This window comes from Pezoporus occidentalis, unplaced genomic scaffold (genome assembly GCF_034315485.1).
Source record: "Pezoporus occidentalis ecotype Australia unplaced genomic scaffold, CSIRO_AGI_Poc_V1 ctg22, whole genome shotgun sequence".
In the NCBI taxonomy this organism is placed as follows: Eukaryota; Metazoa; Chordata; class Aves; order Psittaciformes; family Psittacidae; genus Pezoporus; species Pezoporus occidentalis.
This window is the reverse complement of record NW_026914072.1, coordinates 5,046,521-5,058,617: the sequence shown is the minus strand read 5'-3', so window position 1 is coordinate 5,058,617 and position 12,097 is coordinate 5,046,521. Positions and strand designations below refer to the sequence as shown.

Genomic DNA, 12,097 nt, shown 5'->3' with positions numbered 1-12,097 from the left:
GTGACTGCATCTATTAACATTATAATCTTCAACACCATTTTTTATGTAACACTATTGTTAGTAAATCGACTCCTCAGGTCCACAGAGACGCTGACCCCTGGCAATTCAGTGAAAGTGTAATTATCTCCCCGAATCTTGGACAGATTTAAGAGATTACATTTCAACTAAATCTATATCAATGCTAATTTTTTCCAGACTCCAGGTGCTAGGCTCTCCGAAATGCTGTTTCTGCCCAGCAGAATGGGTTACAAAGAGGAGAGGGCTTGCTGTGTAGAGGGCCAAAAGAAATGAAGCCCCACATAAAATTACACCTATTTTTTTTGCTACAAAACCTGGTTCTTGTATGGCAAAGTTAAACAAAGCAGCTATGCTAAATTAGCGTTAAATAAAGGCTAGTTTAATGCTCGGTTACAGTCAACTGGTGTATATTTGATGGCTAATTGTCTATCAAAATTAAAAAGAAAAGAACAAATGATTCGTTATAAGAAGGTGTTAAAAGCTTCGACAAAAGGACATTTCACAAATATAATATCTGTGGATGGTGAATTGTCCTTTTGAAGCTTTTTTAATATACTAAAGGCCTGGGACTCCCTAGACATGAATAATGGGGAGAAACGCGCTCTTTTATCCGGAAAGAGCCTCTTTTAAACCAGGCGCTCTAATAAACCGGCAAGGACAATATTCCTGGAGGAACGGGGACCGGCGTTGCTGTGATTTCCGACGGCCACTTACATAAATAATACCTCGGCAGTAAAAAGGCATTTGAATGTTATTTGGTTTTCGCTCAAAGAGACCTAAGCACCTTCCCAGCGGAGAGCAGCTCTTATTTGCAAAGCAACCAGTATCAACGGGGAGAAAACAGTATTTGTAGAGCTGCGTGAACGGGAAGGGGACGAGGATGGGGACTGGGACGGATCCTGCCTTCGTGCCCCACGGGCAGGAGAGGTGCGGGGCCTCCCGCCCCGCGTTTATTTCTTTATCAGGGTAATGGGCCAGGAAATATGTCAGGAAAGGGGGAGCGGGAGAGCCACAAAAATAAGAGGCAAAAATGGGAGCCCCTCCTAAAAGCCTCCTGTGCGAAGTTAACTCAAGAGGATGTCTCGAAGCGGGCGCCGGGACAGCCCCGCCGGCTCCGCGGGAGCGGAACCCTGCGAGGCCGGTCCGTGTGGGGAGGGAGCGGGTCCGCGCCCCCGCGGAGGGCGTGTGGGAGAGTCGGAGTATGCAAAAAAAGCCTGACTAAATCATGCAGCAAGAACGACAAACCGTCTGGAAAATGGACCCATGGAGCAGCAAGAATGTACTTTTTTATCTTTGACAACTTGTGTCCTAAAGAAACTATCTTGAAGATAATTGAAATGATTACAATTCATTGCTGCCTTACTTTGAGTAGGAACAGTCAAATAATGAAATCTTAGTAATACATCAAAAATTTAATTTACATTACACCACTGCTCGAGGTTTCCTTTTTCTTTTTTTTTTTTCCCATCCCTTTCTTTATGCCCAGCTTCCCCTAGAAATCTTGTGCTCACACATAATTCTGCACTTCGTTACATTATTCATATTTTCGGGGTTATTCCTCATCTCCTCCAGCCCTTTCTGCCTTAGTAGTTGTCTCTGAAACTTCCAGGTGTGGGGGCTCTTTCTGTGAGCAGAGTACCCCAAACGGCAAGGAAGGACCCCAAAACTCACCCCAGCGAGGTTGGGGCGCCTGCTGCAGCCGGGTGGTGGAGGAGATGCTCCAGCCCCCGAGCCTGAGCAAAGGGGTTGGGTTAACCCCCGTCCTCCCGGAACTTCTGGGTGAGGGTTAGCCAAAACCCTGAGCTCAGGCTGCAATGACCAAAGGCTGGGTAGGCACTGTCACCCCCATCAGGGTTCCCCCCATCCAGGGCAGCAGCAATAATTTGATTTTGGAAGCTGTTCTGGGGCTCAGCTCCTTATTATTATTGTTATTATTATTACAATTATTATAACTATTATTACTAGTATTAACTTTATTTTTTTGTTATCATAATTATCACTATTATCATAATCACTGTTGCTATCACTATTTATTATTATTGCTATTACTATTAATGACTATTTTTACCAGGAAAACGTTCCCTAGAAGCTGTAGGGCGTCTCCAGGGATGGGGGTGCTGTCTGGGGTAGTTTTTGCCAGAGCTTTGGGGTGGTGGAGGGCGGCAGCTCTCACCTGCCCTGGGAAATGCAATAGAGCCAGGGTGACCCCTCTGTCCCAAGGTTCCCCCGTCTGCTCTCGCATTTGTTGGCCATGGTGCAGCCCAGGATGCTCAAGCCCCTTCTTGGCCTCTCACTTCACAGATTGTGCAGGAGGCAGCCTGCCTTTTAATCCAAGTCAGAAATGGACCAGGATACATACTCAATGCAACTAACTGTTTCAAAAAAAAAAAAAAAAAAGACCATCTGGTAATTGTCTTCCTTTAGATCTTCCCTTAATTATGCTTTTAATTAAAGATGGTTCAAGGCATTGGACCACATGAAGGGCAGTAATTACAAATTACATTACAAACCCAACAGATGTAGCTCTATCTGCTGGGAAAAAGGTACTGGAATAAAATTTGACTAAACTTTAGGATAAATTAATCCGCTGCCTTGAGAACAGAAGCACATTTTTTATTATGCAGACTCTAGCCAGGATTTAAGTTCCCTGTCATGATTGTTTTCATATTTCTTTGACATCTATTGATTTGGAGGCAGCTGCAAGGCTTTGTCACAAGAGAGAAGAGCAGTCACAATATATTAGCTTGATGGCATAACTCGAATATGAGTAGGAAGGATAGAAACATGACAGGGAGCCACGTGACCAAATGATGGGTCTCCAACAAAATAAAGAAATTAATTTTTAATAAAAAGCTTTAAAAATACGGCAGTTAGTGCAAGAGCGAGGGGAACGAAGGAACTTGTTCATTATCAAGCATTGGAGCGTCTGAAATTTACTCCTGGAGATTAGGAGGGGACAGGCTTTTAATTCCCAGATAGGACTTGTACACTGGGCAGAAGTCACAAGGAGCAAAGCCCCTGCATGGGTGCGCTCGACTGGAGCCCACCCTGTCCCAGTACCTGGCCCTGGCCTGGGGAATCTGGGACACACAGGTGCTGTGTCTGGGCTCCCCTTCCCTGTCAGGCACTGGAAATGAGCATCCCAGTTTGCCCATGATCTGCTCAGAGGCAAAAATCCAAAACCTCAAGTAGAGTTAAATGTAAAGCCCCCTCGGTGAGCGGACGCAAAGCAATGCAGACCCGATAGCCTCTGTAATGAGGCAAGGCAGTGCAGGCTCAAAGATTTCCAGAGGGAATATAGCCCTGCTAATCTGTGGTCACTGATGGCTCCAGATAAGCTACTTATAATGCATATTTCAGGGCTGCAGGAATACAGGCATATGAACTCTTCTACAACGCCCTGGTTTGCAGGCGCTGGCTGACACATCGGGAGGAGCTCAAGCAATTACGGGCGTAAGGGTTTATGAAACCCAGTTCTGGTTCAGTGGATAAAGACATCACTGATGATCAAGGGGCTGTTTTTAAGTCTATCTCCAGTTCAAAGTAAGTGCCTCTCCTGCATTTTGCCAAAATCCTGTACTAAACATATAACTGGGAGCTCAAAGTATTTGAGCAGGTTTGGGCAAGGTAGTAGAATTTCCCTGTCTGGGGGAGGCTGTTTGTTAAAAGCAGTCATAGAAGTCAAGCTGGAGAACAGGGACAGTGAAGATTCATGTCAGACGCTCCATCAGACCATCAAAAGGAAATTAAGTTGGGACATTTAGTCTTCCCCTCTCCCAACTCTACCTCTGTGGGAGCAGCATAACAGAAATCTGGCCAGCGCCTTAGCATAAGGGTGAAGCTGTCTCCCCTTGAAGTTGCAACACAGTCTGTGATGCCTTCAAGCGTCTCTTGAAGGTGAAATTGGACACAGGAGGCTTTGGGTGCGAGGCTGCTTGGAGTTCCCCTTTTTGCCTGCAACCTCTTGCACCTGAACCCCCCGAGACCTTATTGACTGTGGGAGCACTGCACAGGCCGAGCGTTTGGACTAAGTACACGTGGGGTTGTATCACAACTCCAGCTTCTCCTCTCACACACGCAGACATCCTGTATCAGGCTTGATTTCCAGCCTGCCTCTGCTTAGCTGAGCATGACAAGGCCTGGCCCAACTGCTTTCAGGCCCAGAAGATGCCACAGCACAGACCAAAGACAGATTAATGTGTCCACACGCCCCTTGCATCCAACCTCAGCTATACATTCACGCTTTCACACACCCTCTTTTAACAGCACCACATTTTTGTCCTTCCGAGGAGCACCAGCCCCTGTAAATCCCTAACTTATTTTCTTACATATTTCTGGATTCCATCCTGCATGCAGTGGAGAAACACAAACAGACCCTCTTGGCTTCTCAGGGCACTCGTGTCAGGAAGGTAGTTATTTGGACAGACCTCTTCAAATGCCTCTTAATCAGCCAACTCCAGGTTTCCAATAATACTGTGATTTATGATTGCTCAGTGTCAGAAAGTATGGATACACAGATACAATGAGCAATGCAGCTCCAGTCTAGGAGTCTACTCATTTCATTTTAAAATCAGCAAATGTAACACTCTTCTATTTGTTCAGATTCTGCCATCATTTCCATCTCTCTAAAAGTGACCCTGATGACAAAATTCCGTATGAGAAATGCAGAATAATTTCAGGTTTAAAAATGATGTTACTGTGAAAACTGTATATGCTATCCAGGAAAACCTATGCATATAATGCAACTAATCAATATAAGATTATTGATTCTCTGGAAAAGCTCATACTGCTTATTTATAGAGAAACTTTTCATGCATGTTCTGGTTTAAACCATGGTTAAACCACAACAATATGTCTTTGAGTATCAGTTGATAAAAACGTTTCCCCCAGACTGCAATAGTGCTTTTAGATCAGCTACAATATAGAATAGAGATGTATTTAAATGTAGTCTGTATTTATAATCTATATGAATTATAACTTTATTTAAATATTTTCTTATCTAGAATCTGTACTTGTTTACATGGCAAGTAAGCAAGGCATGCCTTTCTTTGAGTTGCAAGACTTGCCAGATATAAAGTTCAAGCTATATATACAGGTCTGGCTTTCATAGATCTGATCTAATGCTTGCTGATGTGACAGACACATTCCCAGGTCCACGCGAGAGGGTCACTGCTCTGAAATCACAGCTTGCACACTGCATGATGGTGTTTATGTCAATAACTGGGTAGTGCAGTTTTTATTTCTGTTGTTCTTTCATGATTGATACGAAACACTTTTTTTCTTATTGTAGTGTAAAATGGAGGATTTTCTTGAAAAAATGAAAGCCCTTGTAGCTATTTAGTGCGGAAAATGTACAGTTTTACGTATGAATTATGTGATTCTGGGGTCTGCCCCATAGGTTGGGTAGGGATTGAAAGCAGATGGCAAAGAAAGTATGTGGAGGAGTCTGTGTCTTTAACAGCGAATCTCCCAGCCATTCATGTGTGAATTGTATTTCATGCAGTAATGATGCTGCATAAACTAGCAGTTTCAGAGGTGTAGAGTAGATGCAATAATGTCAGTCGTTTTTGGCACAGAAGATCCCATTCCTTGGAGTTTCCCTGAGCTGATTTTGCCTGTGGAGGATCATGAGTTGGGAACATCCATGTGATTCACAGTGGCAAACCTGGCTCTTCAGGTCGGTGTGAGTGACCAGAAAATCCTGCTGTAACGCTGTCATGCATTTTGTGAAGCCATGCTTTTAAACACAGGAATAGATGGAGTATTGTATTTTTTTTTCTTTCCGGTTTTAAAGATGGATTGTATCAATAACGCATCATAATAGCAAACAAAGGGTGAAAAAATACCCTCTCCAAGCAGAACAGAAACAAATTTAACGCTTCCAAAAAGCACTGACAATTACTTTCCTAGGCATAGAAATGTCACAGTTTTAAGGTGTAATATTTTGGAGTTCAATTCCTGTTAGGCGTTTGTGTTAGGTGTTGTATTCGGGGTATACCTTGCTCAGTGCCAGCTTCATCCATAGTGGGTCAGATATTGCAGGCTTTACACGGAGACTGGAAAACTGCCCATTCTGCACCTCTGCCAGTGTGATCTTTCCAGTTAGGTTTGAGAACAGGTTATAACTTGGGTAAAAAATGAATATATATTGATTTATTCATCTTTGAGCACATGGAGAAAGCTTGAGGTTGCTGTGGTATCTGGAATGACAGAATTAGTTGCTGAGGAAAATATCCAGGGTATATCTGTCACATGGCTTTTCAGTGTAATACCAAATGTCTTGTCTGTGTGTGCATTAGACCTTAAAGATTAGCCAAAATCTGAGAATTTAGTCATCTATTTTTATTTTTTCTGATTAATTTAAAATTGAGAAATTTGAGACATAGTTATGAACTTTCCCCTTGTTTCTTTAGCAAATGATTCAGTTTTCCTTAGCCAGCGAGTTGCAAACAATTTCTGTTAAACATGTGTGTTGCATTGAAGTTCAGTTACATAAAACACTGTGTAAGTGTGTGCATTTGGAGGGCTGTGTGTGTGTGTATACGTTCAACCACCTGTAGGCATGGCCCCTAATTTTCTAGGTCTATTGGAAAAAGAATCTCTCTTTTTGTTACAAGGACATGTTTATCTGTACACAGTCTGCTGTGTGTCAAAGGGATAACTATACACATGCAAATGCCAGATAGATACAACAGGACAGGATTTTTTCTGTCTATTCTTAAAAGATTTACTGACTGTCACTGGAGAGCCAAATGCTTCCTTCACATCACCACCTCACCAATACTGACCAGGAATGGTACCTGTACAATACAAGTGGGCTTCAAAACAAAGCAGATTTTGGGCAAAGCAAGAATACTGAAATCATTCTCCTTTTCTTGTCTTAAAAAAAGAAAAAGGTGTTGGTCTGCCTACAGTTATCTGCCTATTAATTAGTAGTGTGCACCACAGTTGGATTTGAAGGACCCACACATGGTTGTGGGCCTTCTCAGCGGGGCAGCAGCAGAGCACTTTCTGCTCACAATAAATTGTACATGGTTTCCCCAATGAAATCAGAAATCTAAAAGCAAACCCTACCACTCAGGGACAATGTATAGATTTGTCACAGTCCTTTGAGGACTGAGAATCCCAAAATCAATGACTGGGTTACACTGATCCACATTTGTAGATGCCTCATCTGCAATAGATACAGTATTGATAGGTTGCTTCATTTTACTAAAGCATTTCAGATCACCATGTGGGAAGGCACAGTGAAACTGTAATTAGATTTTCTCATGTGAGGAATACTTCTTAAGGAAGTCAAAGCCATCAGCGGGACTATAAGGACATTTAAAAAAAAAATTAAATATCAGGACTGCAACGTTTAATGTTATATTTTGTGAGCAGTAGGACAGTACCAGCAATACTGGGGGGTTGGGGAATATGGGTATTGTGACCTGGGTATAAACTGCTTTTAGAACTGATATTGTTAAATATGAACATTTAGAGGATACAGAGCAGTGAGGAATTGCTACATGCATCAAACAGAGATCTATATTGATCTAAATAAAATGTGATTAATACTAACCATGTCTGGTAAAAGTGTCCATCATAGCCCAAAGCCAGATTTACACCTAGATGTGAAAACCAGAGACTGAAGCTGTGTGGAGGAAAGTCTAGTGTCTCTGAGGCCAGTGGAAGCTTAGCCATTGATCTCCCCTTTACCTGTCTGCTGCTTGATGTTTTACTGCAGACATCACTTACTTGGATCCACAATCTGCAGGTAAAAGGAAAGAAATCTGACTCAGTAATTGCAAATTTTGCAGTTTTTGCACTTGAATGTCCAGGTTTTCCAGACAATAATGTGTTTTTCTAAGGGTTTTTCATGATATCCTAGTATCCTGCATGATTTCTCTCTGAGTCACATTCCAAATCCCCCTATTTAAACAAAAATGTTGCCTTTACTGTCAGACTTTGACTCACAGGCATAACATCCTCAGATGGCTGTTTCAAAATCTGCTGTACTGTTCGTGTACACACAGAGCTTGCGTTAGTGAGCAAGTGTGTGTCCCAGGCTCTTAAATTCATGAGGGTGCGATGGAGGCTGAGGCACACCAGTAGGTGCTGAAATTCTTAGAAAATATGGAATTTACAGCAGTTTTGCAATAGATTTTTTTGTTCTTGTCTTCAGCCATGCCCTTAGCAATGCTTATTGCTCATACCAGTATCATCTGCATATTTGTAGGAGTAAATTAAGCATCTATATTACATGCATGTCTTTTGGAGCTGAGGCAAGATAAGAAAAGGATCTAAAATAAAGGAAGTGTTATGTTTCCTCTAAAAATTATCCAAGGAATGAAACTGATACAAGTATTGTGCTTTATAGTAAGTAGGTATTACCAAATAATAACTTTTAGATACCACTCTAACATTTCAGTTTGAATCAAACCAAATCACTGAAGAAAGGCATGTAGAGGGTGGAACTATCAGTGAGGAAGAGTAAACGTTAAAAGAGAGGAAAGTCTAATGAAAAGAAACCCAGTACTGAAAGATTCTGTAAAGCAGAAGGAGATGCAGTAGAAAAATGCAAACACAGACAAAAACATACTGTTTGGCAGGGCCGGGGGGGGGGTGTGTGTGTGTGCAGCTACACAAGCCAGCTCCAGTTTGTGAAATCTGCCCTTCCGTGCAATGTAAGGCAAGTTCTCTTTAATGCAGAAAACTTTCTGGAGCCCTATATCCTTTGAGGGGTAAGGATGCAAAGGGAACAAAGGCAGAGCCTTCAGCAAGCTCTAGGCCACATACAGCCCACCTGCCTGCATCCTGGACTGGTGCTTCTTCACAGGTCCCTCATATCCAGATAGGTTTGGTTTGGACATAGGTGCTGCCTGCCCATGTCAGCCTGAGAAGACAAAACCTGCACTGACCTCCAATAATGCAAGGGTGACCCAGCCAGGCTTTAACACAATCCCTTTGCAATTTGTCTCTGAGACAGACATTTCCTGAAATATGGTGGTGATCCTTGAGGGGTGCATCTACAGATCCTGCTCTAAAAAATATTCTGCGTGTGATTTTGCAAGGGATTTCACCAGATTTCCGAGCTTCTTTGCGGCATGCAGAGTTAAGGCTTTGCCTGAACCTTTGCAGGGTCAGGGATCTGTATCTTAATTATGAAGCAGCATCCATGGTTGTAACTGATTTCTGTTTAAGAGAAACCTTTGTATGTAACATCAAATGGATGTGTGGTTATGGTAACAACAGAGCAAAGCAGCCCCTGCATACAGAGCTTAGAAATGAGTCTGACTTCGGTTCACCACACTGTTTTGCAAATGACTTCTGTCTCATGTTACACAAAAAAAAAATATTTTACTGATATGAGATACTCCAGAGGAATAAAGATTCTTTCAGTATCTGGTACTTGCTTGATACTAGTAATTTATGTTGATTGTGTGCACTTGGCTTTTAACCATTATTCAGGCATCTATGAATCAATCACATGAGGAAACTCATTGAGAAAACTGCAGAAATGCATTTTTGAGCACAAATCTCTCACTCAGTAGAATGCTGAAGTTTTACTCAGTGGATTTTACCTCCAGGAATAAAACCTTTCACGCATTAATTTTGCACGTTTTAAATTATATATTATTGCACAGCAAAGCATATCTGCAAATATCCTCCTGTATATAGAGAGCTGGCATTGCAGCAGAACAGGTCTGCACCTATGTCTGAAGGGGTCACCGGAAACTAGACGTGCAAGTTCCCATATGGCAGCATAAGCCTGCTGAACAGTTAACAGCAGTTTATATAAGCTGCTTCAGTGCAGATCAGATGTAGCAAAAAATGTTGCATATACTGTATGTTCCAGGTTGCATATAAGCTGTAAAAGTACAGAAAAATATTGTACAGACAGCAACTGCTTTTCAAACTTTAGTGCCATGGTCACAGTCATGTAATCATTTTTGAAGCCTGTTTGGTGATAACTTCATTATATGAATTAAAAGCTAGAAAAATGCAGTGTTAAATAGCGTGACCATACTCTCCCAAGCACAAGCCAAGACATCAAATACCAGGAAAACACAGTTACACTCCAAGCATCTATTTTTTTAATCAAGGCAAAATGTTTGTAGGTGTTCAGTGTCCAGGACCTGCTTGAAAGCCTTGTGCCTGATTTTCAGATGTTGATGTCCCTGCTCCTGGAATGGGAAAAGGCTCTGGATCAGGCCCTGCATGAACTCTCCTATAAGCTCTTAAGCACAGGCAAATTTCATTTGCTACGAAAACTTCACATATACATATGTGAAGTATACATGTGAAGTATACTTTTATATATAAAGTTTACATATATATAAAGTATAATGGAATAAAAAGAAGAGCTGCTATCTCAAAACAATAAAGTGATTTCCTATTTTCACTCATATCTACAAAATATTATAAAAATATTAGCTGCACAGTGCAATAGGAAAGGGAAGTGGTCTTGGAAGGTCTTAGGCTCGTGAATGATTTCCTCTGGCAATAAGTAAACCTACCCACACCTCCAACTTTAGGAAAAGCAAATATACTCACAGAGATCTCCACTAGTCTCTGCCCTGAAGCCAGCTTCCTCTCTCTAAGATCACTTTTATTTAAGTTTCTTATACTTCAGCAAAATGCAGCAGAGCTTGACAAATTCATTTTGCAAGAGAAAGTCTGCTACAACTTGTTTGCTTTCCGGGTTTGAAATGGGGACACAGTGAAAAGCATTCCTAAAAAAGTAAAAAGGTTTTTCACCACAGTTAAGCTAAATTTTACAGGGCCTGTAATCACTGTAGTCTACACCACCAGATATTAGCACTGGTTAATAAGCTGTTAAAAATCTTTTGTATACATTTTGGGTGCAGTTCAGTTATTTGGGCTTACAGATTTTACCTTCTCAGGCAGCCAAAATTATTTTATTTTGTAAATAAGATTTTTATTTTTTTTAAATGCAAAGTTACAGTTAGCTTTTTGAATAGCAAGATTTGATTGTTAGAAATTAATGAATTCTGTCAGGACCTTGAAAATATAAGTATGGTCTGAACTGGATCTCCCAGTTTAATCTCCAGTGTCTTTGACTTCACTAAGTAGGTCAGACCAGCAGGGACTACAGATGTCATAACATAAGGTTAAAGATCGAAGCAAAAATACCGAAAATGTGTGATCCCCAAACTCTGCCACTCAGTGAATACCTGAAACCCCTCAAACCTGTTCTCAGGTAAGCAGTGATATCTGCAGAGGATGTGATTACAATATTCCACCAAAGAAATAATTCAGAAACAGCTGTTGGCAGAGGCCATCCAAGAAGAAATGAGATTATATATGGGTTTATTGGGACTCCTTCCTTATTTTGCACAAGGGGTTGCCTGCAGACAGGGTGGGACGGGTAAGGCAGGACAGACAGTGTCCTTGTGAGTCCCTGTCCTGAACCACAGAACTGCCCTTGAAAAGCAGGAGCCATCTCAGTCATGCCTGGAAAAACTCGCTTGGGGCTCTTTGCCGATTTAGGCTACCAAATGCAATGAGAAACTTCACAGATAATGACCTATTGTGCTGGTGCTGCACAAAACCATCCCAAATATAGACTGTGCCTGCCCTCAGGGGTCTGGGATTTTGGTAGCTGAAGTGGTGCCTGGGGTGCTGCTGGGACAGGGTGTGACTGGGGAAGGTGGGTCCCGAGGCATAACCAGGGATGGCATGTTCTGTGGTGTGACCCAAGTTGGCAGGTCCCAAGATGTGACCTGGGCTGGCGTGTGCCATGACGCACATTTGAGAGCAGCAACTGCCCACGGGAAGGGCTGGGCAAGGGTGATACCTGAGTCATGAAGGTGCCCCCAGATTACCTGATTCTGCCAGCCCCAGAGGGCATGGGGTGCAGCCTGGGCACTGCCCTTTCCATGGGAGTTCCCAGGCACAGCAGAGCACTGCTGCAAGGAGACATCCGGGCAGGTGGCACCGGCTGCATGGGGATGACGCTGGCTGGTGGACAAGCGGGTGGCACCAAGAATCAATATGCACCAATAATTCATAAGGAAACTTATAGAGTGTGAGGGGGCTGATTCAAGCCCACAGAGCATCTGGGCAGGGAGAA

At 42.4% G+C, this 12,097-nt stretch overlaps 1 protein-coding gene across 1 annotated transcript in view; it reads right to left on the bottom strand.

The window, feature by feature from the left end:
- Positions 1 to 5,654: 5,654 nt before the first annotated feature.
- The window catches only part of WT1 (WT1 transcription factor), a 340,397-nt gene continuing 333,954 nt past the window's right edge, over positions 5,655 to 12,097 (bottom strand). Inside the window, exon 5 of the mRNA XM_062620312.1 lies at positions 5,655 to 5,730. Within this exon, the coding sequence (XP_062476296.1) occupies positions 5,670 to 5,730 (61 nt within the window). The 3' untranslated portion in view covers positions 5,655 to 5,669. The remainder of the gene's footprint in view (positions 5,731 to 12,097) is intronic.